Source organism: Natrix helvetica (assembly GCF_964273705.1).
Source record: "Natrix helvetica genome assembly, chromosome: 2".
Classification (NCBI taxonomy): Eukaryota; Metazoa; Chordata; class Lepidosauria; order Squamata; family Natricidae; genus Natrix; species Natrix helvetica.
In genome coordinates, this window is record NC_138552.1 from 2,101,764 (window position 1) to 2,125,720 (window position 23,957).

Here is a 23,957-nt window from a genome sequence, read left to right on the forward strand (position 1 = left end):
CTGCTCCCTTCCTTATTCTGAACCTCTCTTTTTCCTCGTTTCTCCAACCCCAGTTCTACCTTCAGGAGGAGAACCAGATGCTCTGGAATGTTCCTTTCAAGGCGCCCCACATATTCTTTACGACTGATGCAACCAAAGGCCTTGAAGGAATCAATGAAGAAAGGAAAAAACCTTGAATTCTCCTGCTTTCCCCATTTCACCAGGTGCCTCGAGTCTATCTCAATAATAAACCAGCTTATTCCATTTTCCATATTCAGCTCCAGGTGTGGCTTTATTCCTCTTTGTAAAGTCTTAAGCAAAACTTTGTTTATGTAAAGCCATTCATGCAACAGTCTGCACATTTTTGTGCATTTACCTTCCCTCCATACATAGAACGTTCTGCAGCCCACACAGCCTTGTCCTATATTTATTGAAATAGAGTTTTTAGCATTTGAATGGCTCCTTCAATCTTATTTCAATTGCATCTGGCGTTTTCCTATTTGACAGATGGCTTCTTTATTTGCTTTCTTGCTTTCTTTCTCTTTCCTTCCTTCTTTCTTTCCTTTCTTTCAGAAATGGTGTAGGGTCGCCTGCTTGGATGGGGAATTGGACCAAATGGTCTACAAGGTCCCTTCCAACTCTATTATTCCTTCCTTCCTTCCTTCCTTCCTTCCTTCCTTCCTTCCTTCCTTCCTTTCTCTTTCTTTCTTTCCTACCTCCTTCCATTCCTCCCTCTTTTTCTCTTTCTCTTCCTTCTTTCCTCTTTTCTTAATATATATATTTCTCTCATTCTAAAATCTTATTTTAAAGACATCACTATAGATTTTCAATCTTCATTTAGTTCTATTAGAATATTTTCCATGATTGAGTAATCTTAATTTAGGTGTGATTTTGGTAATTTACTTAACCTTCTTTAAAATATACAATCTCTTTTGCTATTTCCCTCTATTTGTTAGGGTTTTGAATGAGTTAATCCTGGCCCTACCTTGCATGAATCTAAGGCCCACATCATGCACTGTAAGTCTTATTGCTAAAATATTTTATCCTCCATCTTTCCCGGAGCCTCACAAAAGCTTCAGAGCTCTACTTTGAATTTTGGCAATGTTTCCCCCCCACCCACTCCATTTTTGGTCTCATTACGAGTCCTCATTCCATAGGTTCTCTTTTATATTCTAAATAACGATACCAAATTTGTTCCTTATATTGATCTTTTATTCTATCTGTATGCCAAAACCTCCAACTCCCCCCTTTTTTAAAGAAACCATATATGGAAATGACTTCTTGACTGATTTTTCCCCATTCTAAAGCCTAAAAAAAGCACAGAATGGACTAGAAGAGTTGGAAGGGACCTTGGAGGTCTTCTAGTCCAACCCTCTGCTCGAGCAGGAGACCTTATATCTAATACCAGTAGCTTCTTAAAAACCTCCACTGTTGGAGCACCCACAACTTCTGGTGGCAAGCGGTTCCATTGGTCAATTGTTTTTAATGTCTGGAAATTTCTCCTTATTTCAAGGTTGAATCTCTCTCTGATCAGTTTCCATCCGTTGCTTCTTGTCCTGCCTTCAGGTGCTTTGGAGAACAGCTTGACCCCCTCCTCTCTGTGGCAGCCCCTCAAAGATTGGGACACTGACATCATATCCCCCCTGGTCCTCCTTTTCATTAAATCAGACATAATTGCTGCAACTATTCTGTATATATATTTTAGTCTCCAGCCTCCTAATCAACTGTATTGCTCTTCTCTATACCTTTTCTCTTTCTTACACCTTTCCTCTTTCTTACACCTTTTAGGAAGAGAGACGTACATTTACCATTGTACATAAATGGCGAGGAAGTGGAGAGGGTTGGTAGTTTTAAATTTCAGGGCATTTACATATCTCGGAGGACCTCTCATGGACCATAAATGCTAACATGCGTGTGAAGAAGGCACAGAAGAGGCTCAGAAAGATAAATCTATCTCAGCATCTACTTCTGTCCTACTATCGCTGCGCTATTGAGAGTGTCCTGACATACGGCATTCTTGCATGGTACGGGAGCAGCTCTGCAGCGGTTAAAAAAGCTCTACAAAAAATCATTACAACTGCCCAGAGGTGTGGCCTCAAGATTTATCTCAGTCTCTGGGCAAATGGGCCGTGTTAATACCCAGATGTGACTCCTCCCACGCCCCACTCCGGAGACCTGCCCAGAATATCACCAGGCTCCAGCTACCAGCCCTGGATGACATCTTCGCATCTCGCTGTTTGAGGAAGTCGCACAACATTTTCGGAGACTCTTCCCATCCTGCTTGCAATCTTTTTAGACTGTTGCCTTCTGGCAGAAGATACAGAACAATTAAAACTCGGACCACACGTCTCCTGAATAGCTTTTAGCCCAGAGCTATCATTGCACTCAAGAATGAACTAAAGGGCTACCATCCGTGAGCTATGGACAGCACTACGTGGTCTGTTGTGTGGATGCTTGGGTGGGTTAGGGGCGGGGAATTTTTTGGGGGGTGGGTAGGGGTGTGTTTAGGGATTGTTATGTGCGTTGGGACTGGTCTCTGGGTGTTATGTGAATTTCGTTGCATGTGTATACTGTGTATATACGTACAATGACAATAAATAAAGTAATTCAGTAATTCCAGAGTCTCAACATCTTTTTTCACATTGTGGCAACAAAACTGGATGCAATAGGCCTAGTAATATAGGATTTTTTTAAAAAAAAGCATAGCACAAAAAATTTAAGACAACCAGTTCAGTGTAGCGGTTACGGCATCACGAGGTACGGTGGTGCAGTGGTTAGAAGGCAGGACTGCAGGCTACTTCCGCTGCCTGTCGGCTGCCTGCAGTTTGGCAGTTTGATTCTCACCAACCCCAGGTTGATTCAGCCTTCCATCCCTCAAGAGGTCCGTAAAATGAGGACCCAGATTATTGGGGGCGATATGCTGACTCTGCTTAGAGAGGACTGTACAGCACTGTGAAGTGCTATATAAGTCTAAATGCTATTGCTACATTCATATCATCAGCTTCTTTTAACAACCCCATACTTTCTTGCAGGGTGGAGTCTGGGCAACTGAGTGTTTTACTGGCCGGATGCCCTTCCCTGTCGCCAATGCTGAGTTTTGTTCAGCAGATATATATTCTCATTGTGCCCAGGGAGAGAAATATCTGCCTCTACCTAGGATCGAACCCACAGCCTCCTGATTGTGAGGCGAGAGCTCCACCTCTAGGCCACTGCGCCACTCCCTATTGCTATATAGCTATCAGCCTAGAAACTGGGAGACTGTGGGTTTTAGGCATGAGGCAGGGGGTCAGCTGGGTGATTTTGAGACAGCCACTCACTTCGAGGCCCAGGAGGACAACAATGGCAAACTACTTCCAAAAATCTTGCCAAGAAAAAGGGGGGAGGAGGGAAGAGAGAGGAGGGGAGGGAAGGCAACAATTCACAACTCGCGCCAATCCCAGGACTCTGGATGCCACAAAATATTTAACGATAACAACATCACCATTAACGAAAAGGTTGAAAAGTTTCGCCATCACCGGCTACATTCTAAGATGATACCTGGAAGGCCTTCCTATAACAGCACCTGCCTCCCCCAGGTCCTTGGAAAGGGCTCAACAGGTAGACAAAAATGTCAAATCCAGTCTAAACACCTGGCTGGCTCTGCCACGAACCATAAGAAGTTGGCTGAAGGCTTACGTTGGCAACGGTGGTCCAAGAACATTTCCAAAGTGATGCCAAAAATTCCTCTGGTATCATCAATCAGTCCCAAGTCTTAAGACCACCCCTTCCCAAATCCACCATGGTAATGCATTCACAATTTTTCTAGCACTGCCCATCTGTTGGGAGGTATTCACCTGCTCTATTTAGGTGAGGGTCCTAAATACCTGAGACATTTTTCTTGACAGGGAAGGAGGCCTGCGGGGAGAGGGGGGCGGTATATAAATTTAATAAAACTCAAAACTCAAACTACCTATGCTCCATGACCAGAAAATGCAACTTGGTTGTCAGGCCTGCAGCCCTCTTTTCTTTTGGATCCTTGGCCGGCCATACTTTTTATTCTTCTACTAAGCGTTTTCTATGGTGGGAAAATGGGAGGGGGGATCGTACGGAGTTAGATGATATGTAGCCATAACGACATTCTTTCTAGAAAGCCAAGGTCATCCTTTGTCTTTGAAACTCTGCACCTGACCGGAACTGGATGGGTGGAAGATGCCAGCATGGCAGTGGGAGATTGGACCATGGGATGGACTGGTGGGTGTGGGGTCAGGATGTTGAACTTTCAACTGGGTGGGGAAAACCGGGAAGCTTTCAGATTCGGGTTTTCCCAGATGTGCCAACATGGCTCTCTTCATAAACTGGAACTTTGAGCAATACTTTGCCTTGGACTCGGATTTAATCTGGACGATGTTTGGAACCCTGACATTAACCGGAATCTGATACCGGTTTTAAGTGAAAGCCTCTCTTACCTTGTAGATTTTGCCTTCCTCGGTACCCACCAGGAAGAGATAATCGATCTTCTTGTGAAAATCAAAGGAAGTCCCACAACCTGTTTGGCAAGCCAAGAAAGAATACAAATAAGGCAGCAAAATATTTGGTGGCTTATTTCGGCTGGGCTTGGATCCACGGGAGGCCTTTGCTTAAACAAAACGTATACGGAGTTCTTTCGAGCCAACTGATGGAAACATCTGACTGTAGGATGACCACGTCTGCCAGGGAACTAGCAGACACTGGAAATGTGGGTAAGAAGATGGTCAACCACACGGAGACGTGGCTGAGCCTTTAGTTACCTTTTTATTTTCGTGGGAATTTGCTCAGGGATCTCCCTAAAACAAAGGGAGGACATACATTCCTTGAGCCAGAATGGAACGGAACGGAACAGAATAGAACATATGGAATGGAATAATAGAATAGAAGGGAAGGGAAGAGAAGAGAATATATGGAATGGAAGAATAGAATAGAATAGAATAGAATGGAATGGAATGGAATGGAATACGGAATGGAATGGGATGAAATGGAATGGAATGGGATGAAATGGAATAGAATAGAATAGAACAGAACAGAACACAACAGAACAGAACAGAACAGAACAGAATAGAATAGAATAGAATGGAATGGAATAATAGAATAGAATGGAATAGAATGGAATGGAAGGGAGGGGAAGGAAGGGGAAGGGAAGGGAAGGGACAAGAAGAGAAGAGAAGAGAAGAGAAGAGAAGAGAAGAGAAGAGAAGATGGAATGGAATGGAATAATAGAAAAGAAATGGAATGGAATAAGGAATGGAGGGGAGAGAACAGAAGAGGAGGAGGGGAGGGGAAGGGAAGGAAGAATAGAATAGAAAACGAATAGAGATGAAAATGAATAGCATAGCGTAGCGTAGAATAGAATATAGAATCGAATAGGATAGAACATAAAGTAGAATAGAATATGGAAGGGACCTTGGAGGTCTTCTAGTCCAGCCCCCTGCTCAAGCAGGAGATCCTATACCATATTTCAGATAAGTGGCTGTCTAGCTAGCCTCTTCTTAAAAGCCTCCAGTGAAGGAGCACCCATAACCTCTGGAGACCAGCTGTCGAATCTTCATCCATGAGCTACAGAGGCTGCTTCACCTGATGAAAGGGAACTGCACGGAGGCTCAGTCCTTTGGCTCATCTCAAGGCCTTCCAACCAGGAGAGGCTTCTGTTTTCTCCTCACTGCTCACTAGGATTTTCTACATGTGCTGACAAGGGAGTTGACTCTCTGAGGAGCCTCTCTAGAATTCCTGCCTTTGTGCAGATAACGTAAGAAAAATGAAGGGAAATTCAGACTGGCGCACTCTTGAGCTTCATTATTTTCTTGCAGACATTTTATTACTCAACTAAGTAACATCATTAGTGCTAGAAGGGAGGGGGGTTTGAAGGGAGGAGGAGGAAGAGGAGGACGAAGAGAATGGGAAAAGGAGGAGGAGGAGGAGGATAACTGTGGGGTCCTTGGTGTTCTCTGAGCTTTAACTGTTTTCTTGCAGATGTTGCATCACCCAACTAGGGAACATCAACAGTGCTAGAAGAGAGTGGTATTTGCAGAAAGGAGGAGGAGGAGAAGGAAGGGGGGAACTCCTCCTCCTCCTCCTCTCCACAACCCCTCCTCTCTTATAGCACTGATGATGTTATCTTCTTGGGTAATAAAATGTCTACAAGAAAACTACTAAGCTCAGAGAGTACCAAGGACCCCACAGTACTTCTGCCCCCCTATGCAAAACCCCTCCCTCCTAGCACTGATTATGTTACCTACTTGGGTCATGAAACGTCTGCAAGAAAACAAGCAAGCTCAGAGGGCACCAAGGAACCCACTGTCATTGTCCTCCTCCTCCTCCTCCCCTCCACAAGCCCCACTCCCTTCCAGGACTGATGATGTTACCAAGTTGGGTCACGAAACGCCTGCAAGAAAACCGCCCAGCTCAGAGAGCACCAAGGACCCCCCCCCCCAGTCCAACCCTGAGCCACCAAGATGTCTCTTCCACCGGAGGCCGTACCAATCGTGTGCAGCTGCAGCCCCTCCAGACCTTCCACTGTCGTTCCTTCAACCAGCAGCTTGATGATGTCTGTGTGGACCAGCTCATTCTGTTGGGGGAAGGAAGGTCTGAGTCACGGCGTCAACGAGAAAAAGAACTTAATTTTTTTATTCAGTAAGGTTAAAAAGCAAGGAAGAGGCGGAAGGGGCAGGATGCTTCATGAAGGTGTCTGATAACTTATGGAAGGACGGTGCTCGTGAGGATGTTGCACTTAGTGTCCGTTCAGGCAGCCATCGAGCTCAGTGGGGTCCAGCAGTGACAACTTTTAAGATTTGTGGATTTCGAGTCCCAGAATATCCCAGATGTAGACGTTTCATGAGCCAACTAGGTAGCATCATCAGTGCCAGAAGGGAGGGAAGTCTGTGGAGAGGAGGAGGAGGAGGAGGAGGAGGAGGAGGAGGAGGAGGAGGAGGAGGAGGGGGAGGATGGCTTGGTTGTTTTCTTGCAGACCTTTCATGACCCAGCTAGGCAACCTCATCATTGCTAGAAGGAAGTAAAGGTTTATTCTGGGTTCGTTTAACATTCCCATCAACTGTGACAGAGAAAACCATCAATATATAAACAGAGAGCAAACCTCTCTCCCTTCTAGCACTGATGAGGTTCCCTAGCTGGGTCATGAAAGGTCTGCAAAGAAAACAACCAAACTCAAAGAGCACCAAGGAGCCCCCTGCCGTCGTCTTCTTCTTCTTCTTAGTCCTCCTTCTCTTTGCAAACCCCACTCCCTTCTAGCACTGATGAGGTTCCCTAGTTGGGTCATGAAAAGTCTGCAAGAAAACAATCAAGTTCAGAGGATCACCAAGGATCCCTTGGTAAGGACTGAATTCCCTGGTGGCTGGGGAATTCTGGGATCTGGAGTCCACAAGTCATAAAGTTGCCTAGTGATTGGCCCAAAGTCCCCCAGCTGGATTTCATGACTAAGGCAGGACTAGAACTCACAGTCTCCTAGTGATTAGCCCAAAGTCACCCAGTCAGCGGTCATGGCTAAGATGGGACTAGAACTCTCCATCTCCTAGTGATTGGCCCAAAGTCCCCCAGCTGGCTTTCATGACTAAGGTGGAACTAGAACTCACAGTCTCCTAGTGATTGGTTCACCCAGTCAGCTTTCATGACTAAGGCGGAACTAGAACTCACCATCTCCTGGTGATTGGCCCAAAGTCACCCAGTCAGCTTTCACCCCTGAAGTGGGACTAAGCATCTGGCTTGATTTCTAACCACCAGACCAAACTGGATTCTACCAGAGACTTATGACTGGAGTGAAGGATTCGTAGTCACAGAATAAATAGAAAAAAATCTTTGCTCAAACACTGAACGATCCAGAGAGTGCCAAGGATGGAAGGAGACGCGCTCTCGAGATGTTTCGGCTTAGCATCATTTCTTCCGCATGGCTTCCGGATCAGGGATCCAGGACCCCAGAGCGATGGTCTAGACTTGTGGATTGGCTGAGCTACGTCTGCACGGATGGCTCGTCTTACGAATGTGTGAGAATCAAGAAATATAGCGCATTGATCTATTACATTCAATAAGACCTATGGATAATAAAAGGCCTCAGAAGGAAGAGATATGGAGCAAAGTTTTCAGCTAGGATGATTTCAAAATTTACCAGAAATATTTGTAGTCCTGCTGAACCGTTACTAACTGTGAACTATGTTTTTCTAAAATATGCACCTGTATAGATTCGTTTAAAACAGGAAGAATGAAACTGTTAAGAAATGAGGAATTGAAAGTAATGTTACACAGGTGTTCACAGAAAGGGAGAGTTAGTGAACTTGTGAAGCATGCATGTGCTTAGAAGAACAGTATAAAAGATAAGGTTCGAGATCGGCTTGTAGGACTTGCTCTATCTCATTGGCCCTCTGCATTCATATGTCAATGCAGTGTATGACTGCTATTATATCTTTTATATCTATTCATTTCTAATGTTCCAAATTATTAGAAACAATAAACCTTTACTCTTAAAGTAAGAATTTTTGCTTGTATTGTTGCCTTTGTTTCCTATTGGAATTTTCCTATGACAAATTGTTGTTTTTCCCTTTGTTGGGCTGTAAAAGTCTTAAAAAGGAGGAAGGGGGGGGAAACTTTTACAGGTTCACACACACACACACACACACACACACACCCTGTGAAAAACCTCCCAACAAAGCACAGCTTAGCTCTCTCGTTTCGAGACCAACGACCCGATATCTTTAATTTTTGGGAAACTGCTTCGAGGATCGGAATATGTTTTGTGCAATGGGGAATTTGTGGAGAACCTGGACAAAGAGCGTCTCAGAAGGGCAGAAAAAGGAAGGAGGACGTACATGAAAGTGTGCAACTGGATGATGTTACCTAGTTGGGTAATGAAACATCTGCAACAACCCAGCCAGGCTCTGAGAGCACCTCCTCCTCCTCCTCCTCCTCTTTCTACTCCATTCCACAAGGCTTATTCCCTTCAAGCACTGATGATGTTAGCTAATTGGGTAATGAAACGTCTGCAAAAAACCAGCCAAGCTCTGAGAGCACCAAGTTGCTCACAGTCTTCCTCCTCCTCCTCCTCCTCCTCTTTCTACTCCATTCCACAAGCCTTATTCTTTTCGAGCACTGCTGATGTTACCTAGTTGGCTAATGGGGAGGACGTACATGAAAGTGTGCAACTGGATCTGACTATCGTGCCCTGTTGGGGAAGACGATGGAGATCGAGGGGGGCTTTGTTGGCTTCAGAGGAAAATGGGGGAAAGCAGGCCCAGTCAGGCCAGGGCCTTTCAGGATTGGGACTAGAAGACCTCCAGGGCCCCTTCCAGCTCAATTCCAATCCAAGAGTCCTGCCTTACCTTGACCAAAGTCCAGGAGACAATGCGGCCATCCGAAGACACCGAGAAGAAATTCAAATTGTTGTCCATATCGTCTTTCTGCCACTTCACCTGGGGAAGGAAGGAGAAATCTGAGATTTAAAAGCAGGGACGATTCCTTTCTTTCTTTCTCTTTCTTTCTTCCTTCCTTTTTCTTTCTTTCTTTCTTTCTTTCTTTCTTTCTTTCTTTCTTTCTTCTTTCTTTTTCTTTCTTTCTTTTCTTTCCTTCCTTCCTTTCAGAAATGCTGTATAATTACTTTACATTGTTATGTATGTTTTTTCTTTTGTTGCTGAGTTTTTCTTTCTGTTTTTAAAGGTGAAAATGTTTAATAAAAACTATTTAAAAAACAAAATAAAAGCAGGTATGACTTTCACAAGCAGCACGGGGAAACCGTTTCTTTCGTGACCATTTAAAGTTAGCACGGCCCTGAAGAAAGGACCCTTTTTCACACTTATGACTGTTGCAGCCTCCCCACAGCCACGTGATCAAAACTCAGGAGACTCGGCAACTGGCATGTACTTAAGACGGTTGCAATGTCCCGGGGTCACGTGATCCCTTTTGCGACCTTGTGACCAGCAAAGCCCAGGGGGAAGCCAGATCTGCAGAACAATTACGGTATGTGACTAACTTAACGGCTGCAGTGACTCATTTAACGACCGTGGCAAGGAAGGTCACAGTGAAATGGGGTAAAATTTACTTAACCAATGTCTTGCACAGCCACAGAAAATTTAAGTCGTAATGTCAAGGACTACCTAACATCTTTACAAGGGCAGTGATCCACTAGTCCTTTGATGGCTAACCTTTTTTTTGGGGGGGGGGGTGTTGCCAAAAATGTGAGCATGTGTATGCGATAGTGCATGTGTGTGCCGGCACCCATAATGCAAAGAGCATTATGCGCATGAGTGCACAACCACCACTACGCTCCCCCTCCCAATGCACGCCGCACTGCTTGCTTCCAAGCTCAGTTTGGGATTTCCTCCACGTGGCCAAGGGAGCCCGTTTTCACCCTGTCCAGGCTCCGGAGGCTTTCCCGAAGCTTGGGGAGGATGGAAACGGCCTCCCCCAGTCCTCCGGAAGGCCGGAAATTAGCTGGCCGGTGCTGGCAGGCGCACTGGAGTGGACAGCTCACGGGACAGCAGATATGGGTCCATGTGCCACTTGTGAGACGTGTGCCATAGCTTCACCATCACGATACTAGTCTTATTAAGGCCAAGATTACTGCAGCCAGGACTGCCTTGGTCCACCTGCCCTCCGTTCTTCTGGCTAGGTGACCAGCCCGTTTCCCTTTCAATTCTTTGGCTCGTGAGAATCTCATATAGACCTTCGTTTGTTCTCTAATCCATCTGCATGCATGTATGTACGTATATCTATCTGTCTGTCTGCCTAAATATCCATCCATCCATCCATCCATCTATCTATTATCTATCTATCATCTATCTATCTATCTATCTATCTATCTATCTATCTATCTATCTATCATCTATCTATCTATCATCTATCTATCTATCATCTATCTATCTTTCTATCTCTACTATCTATCATCCATCCATCCATCCATCCATCCATATCTATCTATCTATCTATCTATCTATCTATCTATCTATCTATCTATCTATCCATCTCTATCTATCTCTATCATCTGTCCATCCATCCATCCATCCATCCATCCATCCCTATATCTATCTATCTATCTATCTATCTATCTATCTATCTATCTATCTATCTATCTATCTATCTATCTATCTATCTATCTATCATCTATCTATCTATCATCTATCTGTCCTCTTCTTCCTCCTCCTGTACCTCCTCTTTCTCCTTCCACTCCTCCCAAATCACAGTCCCTTCCAGCACTGATGGATGCTACCCGGTTAATACCCTCAATGCCTTTCAGATGCACTGATGACATTCCCTAGACAGGTCAGGAAACGTCGGCGAGAAAGCAACACAAGAGAGAGCCAAGGACTCCAGGTTCCACCCTGAGACCCCAAGATTCTCTTCTATCACGCCCGAGATTCTGCCAATCAACTCAGTTCTCCGTGAAGACCTGGGTTGGAGAGGCAGAGGAGGGAGGAGCCCCAGTCTTCACCTGCCAGACGGGGTCGGTGTGCTTCCCAGACAGGGTGCTGCTTTTGTAGCCCGGCTGGGTGGCCGGGGGCTTCTTCAGGTTGTAGATGGCCACGTTGCCGTCGTAGAAGCCCACCACAATCAGGTAGGGGTGCTCCATGTGGATGTCGAGGCACATGATGCCGCTCTCGCTGGGAAAGACGTACTCGGGGAAGGAGGGGTTCTTCAGGGAGTAAAGCAGCAGCATCCCCCGGCTCTGCTTCATGAAGTCATCTGGAGGAAGGAGGAGGAGGGAGAAGAAGTGGAGGTGAAGGGAGAGAAGGAGGAGGAGTGAGAGAGGAGGAGGAAGGAGGAAGAGGAGGAAGAGGAGGGAGAAGAAGTGGAGGTGAAGGGAGAGAAGGAGGAGGAGTGAGAGAGGAAGAGGAAGGAGGAAGAGGAGGAAGGAGGAGGAGGGAGAAGAAGTGGAGGTGAAGGGAGAGAAGGAGGAGGAGTGAGAGAGGAGGAGGAAGGAGGAAGAGGAGGAAGGAGGAGGAGGGAGAAGAAGTGGAGGTGAAGGGAGAGAAGGAGGAGGAGTGAGAGAGGAAGAGGAAGGAGGAAGAGGAGGAAGGAGGAGGAGGGAGAAGAAGTGGAGGTGAAGGGAGAGAAGGAGGAGGAGAGAGAGAGGAGGAGGAAGGAGGAAGAGGAGGAAGGAGGAGGAGGGAGAAGAAGTGGAGGTGAAGGGAGAGAAGGAGGAGGAGTGAGAGAGGAAGAGGAAGGAGGAAGAGGAGGAAGGAGGAGGAGGGAGAAGAAGTGGAGGTGAAGGGAGAGAAGGAGGAGGAATGAGAGAGGAGGAAGAGCAAGAGAGGAGGAGGAAGGAGGAGAAGGGAGAAGAAGAAGAGGAGGAGGAGGGAGAAGAAGAGGAGCGAGAGAGGAGGAAGAAGGAAAAGGAGGAGGAAGAGAGGAGGAAGTCACTTCAGCAGGGAACCCCAAGGTTTATTTCATTTATTGATGAAATATCTTTCTTAACTGGCAACAGATAGACGGAAGACATGTTCCTCCTTCTCTTTTTACCCACCACAGCCACCCTGCTCTTTGGTCGGGCTGCTTACTCTTGGCTTGTTTGGCAGTTGTTGAGAGTAACATTAAACAGCTCCACTACTCTGCAAACCCCCATCCCACCTAACACTGATGATGTTACCTAGCTGGGTCATGAAACGTCTGCAGGAAAATAACCAACCTCAGAGAGCACCAAGGACCCCACAATCCTCCTCCTCCTCCTCCATTCCACAAGCCTTATTCCCTTCAAGCACTGATGATGTTACCTAGTTGGGTCATGAAACGTCTGCAAGAAAACAAGCAAGCTCAGAGAACACCCAGGTGCCCACAGTCACGAGTCTGAAACCTGGTCCATTTCATGCGCAGGGCCACATTTTGACTTCACAGCTGGGGACACAACACCGACTTGAATTTTGTGACACACGAATCCCCCGTAAAGCTATTGCAGGTAAATGGGGATGTCTGCCTTTTTTTTACTGGTTCCTTAAATACGGGTAGCAAGGGCATCCCTAATCTACATCTTACATTTAAGACTTGATAAGCAGAATTTTGGGACTCTTATCTAGGGGAATTTCCCGTATCACACATTTCCTAGTAACAATTAACCCAGGGGTGTCCAAACTTGGGAACTTTAAGACTTGTGGACTTCAACTCCCAGAATTCTGGGAGTTGAAGTCCACAAGTCTTAAAGTTCCCAAGTTTGGACACCCCTGAATTAACCTAAAGTACCGATGGAAACGAATGTTTGCATCACCACAGACAATCTGTCAGCGTTTAGCAACTGTTGAACGTGTCTATTTTTAATAAGGATTTTTACCATTCCCCCCCCCCCCCTTGCAGGATGCTCACTAAATATTTAACAGTGCCATCCAGTGGTAAAAAGTTACATTACAATAGTAGAGTTGGAAGGGACCTTGGAGGCCTTCTAGTCCAACCCCCTGCCTAGGCAGGAGACCCTAAACCGTTTCAGACAGATGGCTATCCAACATCTTCTTAAAGACTTCCAGTGTTGGGGCATTCACAACCTCTGGAGGCAAGCTGTTCCACTGATTAATTGTTCTAACTGTCAGGAAATTTCTCCTCAGTTCTAAGTTGCTTCTCTCCTTGATTAGTTTCCACCCATTGCTTCTTTTTCTACCCTCAGGTTCCTTGGAGAATAGTTTGACTCCCTCTTCTTTGTGGCAACCCCTGAGATATTGGAAGACTGCTATCATGTCTCCCCTAGTCCTTCTTTTCCTTAAACTAGACATACCCAGTTCCTGCAACCGTTCTTCATATGGTTTAGTCTCCAGTCCCCTAATCATCTTTGTTGCTCTTCTCTGCACTCTTTCTAGAGTCTCCACATCTTTGCGACCAGAACTGAATGCAGTATTCCAAGTGTGGCCTTACCAAGGCATTATAAAGTGGTATTAACACTTCACGTGATCTTGATTCTATCCCTCTGTTGATGCAGCCTAGAACTGTGTTGGCTTTTTTGGCAGCTGCTGCACACGGCTGGCTCCTATTTAAATGCTTATTCACTAGGACTCCAAGATCCCTTTCACAGTTACTACTACTGAGTAAGGTACCACCTATACTGTACCTGTGCATTTCGTTTTTGTTGCCTAAATGTAGAACCTTACTCTTTTCACCATTGAATTTCATTTTATTAGATAGCGCCCAATGTTCAAGTTTGTCAAGATCCTTCTGTATCTTAAGCCTACCTAACTTGAGACTCCCCTCATCTGGCTGGGTTTTTCCCAACAGTTCTAGTCTTTTTGTTTCCTTCCTAGGTTTTATATTGTCACTTTTGAAAGGCATTAAATGTGGCGTCTCTCTATGTCCCTATCAGTGGTGGGTTTCTGCCGGATCGCACCGGATCGCGCGATCTGGTTGGCCAATGAACCCGGAAGTAAGTTTCCTGCCCCGCCCCTTTCACGGGACGGCGCTTGCCTGCGCTCCACCAGCTCGGGCGCGACCGGAGAAGTTTCTCTTCTCAGAAATGTCTTCAGTGGAGCGGTGGCAGCCTGCGTCCCTTTCAGGAGCTCCACTAAGGAAGTTTCTCCAGTCGCACCCAAGCTGGTTCACGCTGCAGAGACGAAATGCCAGCCTTCGGGTTGCAAACCCCACCTGCCTCCCCTTCGCGCCTCTTGCAGCTGCCAGTTGCTCAGGAAAGGCGGGAGGCTTCAGCTGGCCAACTTGTGTAAGACAAGACAGGCAAGCTGGTGGGCGCATGCCCAGGACAACGTAGAAGGTGCAGAATCAGCTCTGTCTGAAGGCGAGAAGGCTCGGAGCTACCACCACCCCTGCTTGGATCCTCTTCTTTAGGGGTCAGCGGAGGATCAGCTGCGACAGCCTTGCAGAGCAGCGCGCGGAGTCCGTCTCTCTCCTCCTCCTACCAGCCGAAGGAAAAGCCCCGGGGAGACGGGCTCCACGCGCTGCTCTGCCGGGCTGCAGCGCGTGGAGCCCGTCTCCCCGGGGCTTTTCCTTCGGCTGCAGGAGGAGGAGAGAGAAGCCACTTCGGCCACTCTCTTCCAGACGCCCAGCTGGGACCGAAAAGGTGCCCTTTTGACCAAGACCAACTGGAAGGTATGTGTGTGTGAGGGGGGGGAGGAAGTGAGAAAGAAAGAGTAAGAGAGAAAGGAAGGAAGGGAGAGAGAGAGAAAGAGAGAGAGAGACAAAGATAGAAAGAGAAAGAGAAAGAAAGAGAAAGAAGGAAAGAGAAAGAAAGAACGTTGGAGAGAGAGACACAAGAAGGATGGAGGGAAGGGAGGGAGGAGGGAGGAAATAAGTGGGGGAGAGAGACAAGAAAGAAAGAAAGAAGGAAGGAAGACAGAGGAAGAGAAAGGAAAGAAAGAAAGAGGGAAAGAGAGGCACAAGAAGGAATGAAGAAAGAAAGTAAGTGGGGGAGAGAGACACAAGAAAGAAAGAAGAAGGAAGAAAGAAAGGAAGAGGGAGAGAGACACACAAGAAAGGAAGGAAGGAAAGAAAGGAAGGAAAGAAAGAGGGAGAGAGAGACACAAGAAAGAAAGGAAGAAGGAAGGAAGAAAGAAAAAGAAAGAAAGAAAAAGGAAGAGAACTTATGATCACAATTGAGCCCAAAATTTTGGTTGCTAAGCAAGAGCATTGTTAAATGAGTTTCACCACATTTACAAGTTGGTCACTCCCACCCGGTCACATGACTGCTAAGCCACGCCCACAAAATAGGCCACACCTACGGAATAGGTTCCAAAAAAATTTGAAACCCACCACTGGTCCCTATTGATGGCTGATTTTTCCAAGAATTCCCTAGTGTTTTGGATTTGGCTTGATGAGGTGATCTAGTTGGATAATGAGATATCTGCAAGGAAGCAACCAAGCTCAGGGAGCACCAAGAACTCCATAGCTCAATCCTGAGCTACAAATATTATTTCCTATTGGGAAGCTTTTACCATTTTTTCCTCCATAAGTTTTTCGGTTCCAAATTCTTGTAAAACAGCAATGTGTGATTTGCAGTTGCCACTCAGACTGAAGGAAATCCTCTCATTTGTAGGATCCAGCGATGCTTAGATTCACGCACAATTCTCATAGGATTGCACAAGCTGGTAAAATTCTACGTGGTTATATGGGAACACAATTTCGCAGCCTGGATGAGCTGAAAACGATCCTGGACATGGTTTGTCGAAGAAACCGACAGATGTACAGTATATGTAAAATCTCAGGAGACTCCGATGGATAGCAGTGAGTGACCAAACTTCCTGACAGAGGTTTTTATGTTACTCTAATGCTGAAAAACAGCTCAATTTTCTCCAGTCATTTATTCAATGATAAAAAGTTTAAAGGAAATAGATTGCTTCAGAAATAATTTAGACTCTGGGGTCAGTGGAGGTCTCTTGAGTTTGGTTGTTTCCTTGCAGACGTTTCATGGCCCAAATAGGTAATGTCATCAGTGCTAAGAGGGAGGGAGTTTTTTTGGGGGGGGGTTGGAGGAGGACTGTAGGGTGCTTGCTGCTCTCTCAGCTGGGTCGTTTTCTTGCAGACATTTCATGACCCAACTAGGTAACATCATCAGTGCTAGAAGAGAGTGGGGTTTGTGGAGAGGAGGAGGAGGAGGAAGAGGAAGAATAGGAAAAGGAGGGAAGACTGTGGGGTCCTTGGTGCTCTCCAAGCTTGGTGCTTTTCTTTTTTTCCCCCAAATGTTTTTTATTGTTTTAATTAAACAAAAACACACAAAAAAAGAATCATCCTTCATTACATCTTGTAGAAAGCGTGTCGATTGGTTAAAAATGGATTTCGTGCGTTTCTACCACAATCATTCTTTATACTTCCTTCATATTGAATTGTACATTTTAAATCAAAAATCTTTATGTATTTTACTATCTCTCCTTGGTTCGTTTCCATCCTTGTCTGAAATGGTACAATGTCTCCCGCCTGAGCAAGGGGCTGGACTAGAAGACCTCCGAGGTCCCTTCCAGCTCTGTTATTATGTTCTGCTAAAATGCAGTTCAGTGGTGAGAAAAGTAAGGACCTGCACTTAGGCAGGACAACCCACAGGTAAACAATAGGTGATAAAAAGGTAAAGGTTCCCCTTCCACATATGTGCTAGTTGTTCCCGACTCTAGGGGGCGCTGCTCATCTCCGTTTCAAAGCTGAAGAGCCAGCGCTGTCCGAGGATGTTTCCGGGGTACTGTGGCCGGCATGACTAAATGCCAAAGGCGCACAGAGCGCTGTTCCCTTCCCACCAAAGATGTTCCCTATTTTTCTACCTGCATTTTTTACCTGCTTTCGAACTGCTAGATTGGCAAAAGCGTCTTAGACACTGAGCCACCGCGTCTCTCTACAATAGGGGATACCAGGCTCAAAAGTTGCCACAATGGGAGGGGTCTAAACACCTTGGTTGACCTTCACCTAAATATGTGCCAGCCATGTGCTGCAGCTGCCTACAAGGCCAATGCAATCCTAGAACACATCAACAAAGGGCGAATGGATCCTCAGCCTATTGCACAGGCAAGAAATTGTTTCAATTTTAAAAAAATTGTATGGTGGTAGGTTAGGCTCAAATTATCATCCTCCTCCTCTACACCGCACACCTCCCTTCCTTATAGCACTGATGATGTTACCTAGTTGGGTCATGAAACGTCTGCAAGAAAAACATGAAAACCAACCTGGCTCAGAGAACACCAAGCACCTCTCCTCCTCCTCCTCCTCCCCATGTCCCTCCTCCTCCTCCTCTTCTCCCCGTCTTCTTCTTCCTCTTCTTCTTCTTCTCCTCCTCCTCCTCCTCCTCCTCCACACACAACAGTGTTCACATATTTGAGGGGCTGCCACACAGAAGAGGGGTCAACCTCTTCTCCAAAGCTGCTATAGGGTTTCCTGCCTGAGCACGGGGTTGGACTAGAAGACCTCCAAGGTCCCTCCAACATTCTGTTATTCTGTTAACACACCCAAAGGCCAGAGAAGAAACAATGGATGGAAACTGACCAAGGAGAGATTCAACCTGGAAATAAGGAGGAATTTTCCGACAGGGAGAGCAATCAACCCAGGGAACAGAAGTTGCCTTCAGACGTTGTGGGAGCTTCATTCCTGGAGGCTTTCAAGAAGAGACTGGACTGCCCTCTGTCAGAAATGCTGTAGGGTCTCCTGCTTGGTTGGTTGGGGGGGTTGGACTAGATGACCAACAAGGTCCCTTTCAACTCTGTTATTATTCTATTCTTCTTCTAAATACGCCACGGGGTGCAGGACCCCATTGGCCAATTAAACACAAAATGGACATGCAAGTGTCCTGAAAGAAATTAGGCACAATATCGGAGAAATGAAATGTCTCAGGAACAATCAAGCGGCCAGCTAGGATTGATGGCTCGCGTAGGCCATTTCCCCCCCACACACACACACCTTTGTTGGGGGAGAGGTGTAATCTAATAAGGGCCATCCATTTTGCACACCTGGCCACCCGCGGCTCAGGTTTTCGGTTTAGAAAATGTATTAGTACCAGTGGCCGCATTGACAGATTTGTTAAGTTTGATTTGCAGAGGCTAATTTGGGACCGAGTTTTTAGCTAATGAAGGCATCCTGAGGAAGCTTTGTGTAATCAGCCATTATATATATCTCAAATACTGAGCTAAATATAAGATATAACTCAAATATTGAGTTATATATCTGTAAAACCTCTCGAATACCGGCAGTATTCATGTATTTTTGAGGGGTTACCCCAAAGAAGAGGGGGTCAACTTATTTTCCAAAGCAGCAGAAGGCAGGACAAGAAACCACGGATGGAAACTAATCAAGGAGAGAAGCAACCTGGAATTAAGGAGAAACTTCCTAGCAGTGAGGACAATTATCCAGTGGAACAACTTGCCACCAGAAGTTGTGGGTACCTCATCACTGGAGGTTTTTAAGAAGAGATTGGATAGCCACCTGTTTTGAATGGTATGGGGTCTCCTGGTTGAGCAGGGGGTGGACTAGAAGACCTCCGAGGTCCCTTCGGGATCTATTCTGATTGACGTAACTTGAGAATGAGAAAAACTCTAGAACAGTGTTTCTCAAACTTGGCAACTTTAAGTCCTGTGGACTTCAACTTCCAGAATTCCCCAGCCAGCTATGCTGGCTGGGGGATTCTGGGAGTTGAAGTCCACAGGACTTAAAGTCGCCAAGTTTGAGAAACACTGCTCTAGAAGAAGGAAAGACCTCAGCAACCCTCTGTGTATGTTTGTTTGTGTGGGTGTTCAGTTAAACTTGATTCCTAAGGGATGCAGTGCTGCAAAACTCTTTTTTTGTGTTACAGTCTTTAACAGCTTGCCACCAGAGGTTGTGGGTGCTCCATCAATGGAGACTGGACTTTTCTGGAATGAGAAAACTTACAGGAGCCGTGTCCAACGAGAAAGGAGTCTCTGTACTTGGGGTTCCTGCAAGACAAAAAAGGTCTCAACTGTCAGCCTTCCAGCCTACGGACTGTAGGAGGTTAGCACCCACCCCTCCCCTAGAAAAATGAAATATGCTGGGAAATATTAAAAAGGCAGAATATTACATTCCCCTGGATGTGAAAAGGGAGAAACGTGTTTTTAGGCAGGAAACAGGCTCACTCTTAATAGTCCCCCCCCCCTTTGTCAATGGGCCATTAAAAAGCCTGGGCCAGTCTATTCCACATAACAAAGATCTCCCCCCTTCAGCTCTAGGGTGATGTGGTTAAGGCAGGATAGGATTAGCCCTTTACCCATCTCATCACAGGGCACCTGGGAAGAATCCAGGCTCAACCAAACTTGGAAACGCAGCCTAGAGAATTGCCCCTGCATGGCCCCATGGGAGTCTGACAACCAATCAGAATACAAGATCAAGATCAAAGGCCAGAGAGAGCATTCTTCTTCACCCAACATCTGGAAGCATCTGATCCCCCTTTTCTGTTCAGGAGCTCCAAGCCATGTGATCCTGTCCACCATTAAACCATCTTTCCAAGCAGCCTCCGTGTTCCCAGGGCCTTTCCCCCCACTTGGAGCTGAGCCCAGGAGGACGTTGCTTCCAACAGGACAATATTTTAGTGTGTTACAGATATATTTTTGTTAGAATATTCACGACTGGGAGAGACCTGGGAACAAGGCCAGCCAATGAATAGGCATAGCAACTAAGCCAGCCAATGGGAGCTTAAACAGGTCTGAGTCTGTGCTGAGAATTGAAACTGAAACTAGCCTTGTCTGTATGAAGCTTTGTGCTGGAAATGAGACGCTATCTGCTCTGAACATTGAGATGAAACCAACGGTTCTCTCCTGTTTGTGTTCTGCTTGTAACTTCTACCACGTTGAAAGAATCTACTATGGGTAGGGTACATTTATTCATCTGATATGATGTACAGTAGTGCCCAAAATTGTGGAAACCTTTTGGGAAAAGTGTATTTTCTAAAACTGGCTAACAACACTTTTTTCTGGAGTAGAATAAGGTGACCAGACGTCCCGCTTTTGGCGGGACAGTCCCGATTTTTAACAATTTGTCACACGTCCTGCGGCATTTTAACAAAGTCCCGATTTTTGCCCTGCAGCTGCAGAAAAGCCAGGCTGGGCAGCCCCGCCAAGAGGCCGGTGGGCTCCAGGCGGCCCAGGGCATTGTGCTGCAGATGCAGCCGCCGCAGCCAGCCCAGCCCCGCGAAGAGCCCCCGGGGCAACGCGGCCAGCCGGTTCCCATCCAGGAAGAGCCGCGGCGGGAGGTGCGTCAGGCGGTTGTCGCTCAGGCGGGGCTCGCACAGGCGCAGCAGCGGCTGGAAGGTCTCGGCGGGCACCTCAGCCAGCCAGTTCTGAGCCAGCGAGAGCAACTGCAGGCCGGGCAGCGGCTGGAAGAGCCCCGGGGGCAGCGCCACCAGCCGTTTGCCCTGCAGCTGCAGCGCCTGGAGCGCCGGGGTGCCGTCGAAGAGCCCCTCTTCCAGGGCTTCCAGCCAGCTGAAGCAGATGGCCAGCTTGTTCAGGCGGCCCAAGCCCAGCAGGGCCCCACGGGGGAGGCCAGCCAGCTGGGCCAGGGCCACGACCAGCTCGTGCAGTCACGGCAGCCCTGCCAAGGTGCAGCCCGGGAGCGTCCAGAGCGGGCAGCCCAGGAAGGAGAGCTGGTGCAGGGCGCTGCCGTTGCTGCGCGGAACAAAAGTGCGGCAGGGCAGGGAGCTCACCGAGGCGCCCACGAAGAGCAGCTGGGGGGGCAGCTCCTCCGGGACGCCCGAAACATTTCGGCCCGAGCAGAAGACGGTGGCGCCACCGAAGCGCCGGCATGGGGACGGACGGGCGCAGGTGGTGCTGGCCAGCGGGGCCAGCACCGAGAAGGCCCACAGCAGCAGCAGGAGGAGGAGACCAGGTCGGGGGGGGGGGCATCGTTTGTGCCTGCGGAGGAAAGGCAGAAGCGCCGCCGTCAGACGGGTGGGAGTGGGCGAGGGCTCTGGAAGAAGCCTCTGCCCTCGCTCTTCCCCAGCCTTGGCAGCCTCGAGATAGGCCACCCGGCTCCCAAGGACCCAGGCGGGGAAAGAAGCCCTCCCTTAGCTGCCCAGGGGCGGGGAGTAAGAAGACACAGGGGCAGAGGAGGGCGATGGGCAGAGAGATCGCCTCCAGGCGTGGCACAGGGCCCCCCTCCAATGGACTCCATCTATCCCTCACCCACGGGACTCTCGGGGGCTTTGCAGGAATCCCAAAGTCATCCAAACACCCACAGCCCACCTGGGCTCAGGGGAAGGAGCCGTTTTTAACACGCGGGGCTACGCCGGGGAAGGCAATGCAGAAAATGGGGGGGGGGGTGTGAGATGAAGTGAGAAGAGCAGACCAAATTTTTAATCAAGACACCCCCCCCCCCCCGGGTCAATGGTGTCCCGCTTTACCAATGTTAACATCTGGTCACCTTAGAGTAGAACCACAAAATCATATATCAGTGGAAATATAATTTAATGAAGAATGTAATTAAAGTAGAATAAAATATGGATTAAAATATAAGAATGAAGACGTGGCATAAAAGGGACAGTTGGAAGCTTGCTTAAAGGGAGAGGGAAATGTCATCAGCTTTCAACCACAACATGTTTCAGCAAACGTCCCTATGTCAAAAGTCCAAAACCACAAGGTTCAATTAAAGTTCGTTAATGGTATGTAGTCCATACCTGTAACAAAAGGAGAAGGAAGACCCCCATCTCCTTATAAGGCTTTCCCCCCAAAATAACCAATAAGAAATGAGTTAAGTGTTTCTGTGTTACGCTGTCTTTGAGAATGTATAAGAACGCGTGCTTCGATAATGAAGGTTGTTCAGAATTTCCAACGCTAGCTACCTGCTAACTTTCTGAACCTGGCTGCCAAATAAACTCCTCCTGTATCCTGAGAAGTCTAAAGACTGTCATTTTCTGCAACATAATGAAATGACTTTTATGAAGGATTTGCTATTAGAATAGCAGTTATAGCCTCACTGATGTTCAATTGGGTTGAAGTCTGGGCTATTCCCAGGCCATTCCAGCAGTGGAATATGATTACCTTGAAACTCAAAAAAAGTGGTGTTATTAGCCATCAAACCTCATAAATACACTTTTCTCAAAAGGTTTCCACAATTCTGGCCACTACTGTATATAAAGAAGTTAATGAATCCAGCTGAATCAGTTATCTGTGCGTGCTTTCTGGATTTGATTTTTCTGCAAGAAACTCTGACAATTTTGGGATTGTGATTGTTAGGGACATAATGCATTTTTGCAGAGATGGAGACCAGAGGGAGTGCCAGTTTCAAAGTACTGAAACACTTTTAAAAAAAGAGTACATTATTATACTTGAACACCAGAACTTCCCAACTATGTTTAATGATTTAGAAGAAGAAGAATTAATGCACAAGGAAAGATTTTGTGAGCTTGAGATTGTCCAGCATAAGAAAACCTCAACGAATAAAATCTGTTAGCCTTTCTGGTATCTTGGAAAACTTTATCCTAAGTTACTTTTACTATTTGAAGGCAATGCTTTTTTTTTTTTTAAGAGAGATATTTTCCAACCCAGGCTATTAATTCATAGCCCTCTTCTGTGGTAAAAGCAATGTACATCCTATGTTAATATTAAAAATATGATTATTGTGAATACGGTATTAAAAATGAAAAATACGGCCTGCGCATCTCCCATACTATTCATATGATTCACAGAGCATCCACTCACCTCTTGCGGTCAATTTCTTTATTCATTTTCATTTTTCTTTATTTTAAGTTTTTTAAAAAAAAAATTGAAGGGTATTTGGTGCTCTTTGAGCTCATTTGTTTCCTAACAGATGTTTCATAACCCAAACTAGGTCACATCATCAGGACAAGCACTGATGATGTGACCTAGTTGGGTCGCAAAACGTCTGCAAGAAAACAACCGAGCTCCAAGGGCACCAAGGACCTTTCATTTCAACCCACAGTTCTCCTCCTCTTCCTCCTCCTACTGCTCCTCGTCCTCCTGCTCTTCCTCCTCTTCCTCCTTCTCCCATCTCCACCCTCCTCCTCTCCACAAACCACACTCCCTTCTAGCACTGATGAGGTTACCTAGTTGGGTCATGAAACGTCTGCAAGAAAACCACCAAGCTTAGGGAGTACCAAGGATCTCACAGTCCTCCTCCTCCTCCTCCTCCTCCTCCTTCAGTCCACAAACGTTCCTCCCTTTTAGCACTGATGATGCTACCTAGTTTGGTCATGAAACATCTACAAGAAAACCACCAAGATCAGACAGCACCATCCTCATCTCTTCCTCCTCCCCGCCCACCGTTCTAGCACTGATAATGTTGCCTAGTTAGGTCACGAAACATCTGCAGGAAAACAACCACGCTTAGAGAGCACCAGTAACCCCCCAGTCCTCACCTCTTCCTCCTCCTCCTCCTTCAGTCCACAGACTTTCCTCCCTCTTAGCATTAATTATGTTGCCTAGTTGGATCATGAAACATCTGCATGAAAACCAACCCCTCAGTCCTCATCTATTCCTCCTCCTCCTCCTCCTCTCCCCAAATCTCCCTCCCTTCTAGCACTGATGACGTTCCCTAGTTGGATTATGAAACATCTGCAAGGAAGCCAACCAAGCTCAGAGAGCACCAAGGAGCCTTCCTTTCATTTCAACCCC

At 46.7% G+C, this 23,957-nt stretch overlaps 1 protein-coding gene and 1 pseudogene across 2 annotated transcripts in view; both read right to left on the reverse strand.

Moving 5' to 3' along the window:
* DNAI1 (dynein axonemal intermediate chain 1) overlaps nucleotides 1–23,957 on the reverse strand; it is a gene marked incomplete at both ends in the record, with an annotated part of 91,430 nt that overhangs the window by 13,826 nt on the left and 53,647 nt on the right. Inside the window, 5 exons of the mRNA XM_081940455.1 lie at nucleotides 4,425–4,504; nucleotides 6,469–6,556; nucleotides 9,315–9,404; nucleotides 11,420–11,670; nucleotides 19,249–19,292. Of these exons, the coding sequence (XP_081796581.1) occupies nucleotides 4,425–4,504; nucleotides 6,469–6,556; nucleotides 9,315–9,404; nucleotides 11,420–11,670; nucleotides 19,249–19,292 (553 nt within the window). The remainder of the gene's footprint in view (nucleotides 1–4,424; nucleotides 4,505–6,468; nucleotides 6,557–9,314; nucleotides 9,405–11,419; nucleotides 11,671–19,248; nucleotides 19,293–23,957) is intronic.
* On the reverse strand, nucleotides 20,369–23,050 carry LOC309385715 (annotated as a pseudogene). Its single transcript has 2 exons — nucleotides 23,025–23,050; nucleotides 20,369–21,356 (listed from the first exon to the last, which is right to left on the reverse strand). The product of its transcript is annotated as an uncharacterized misc_RNA (transcript).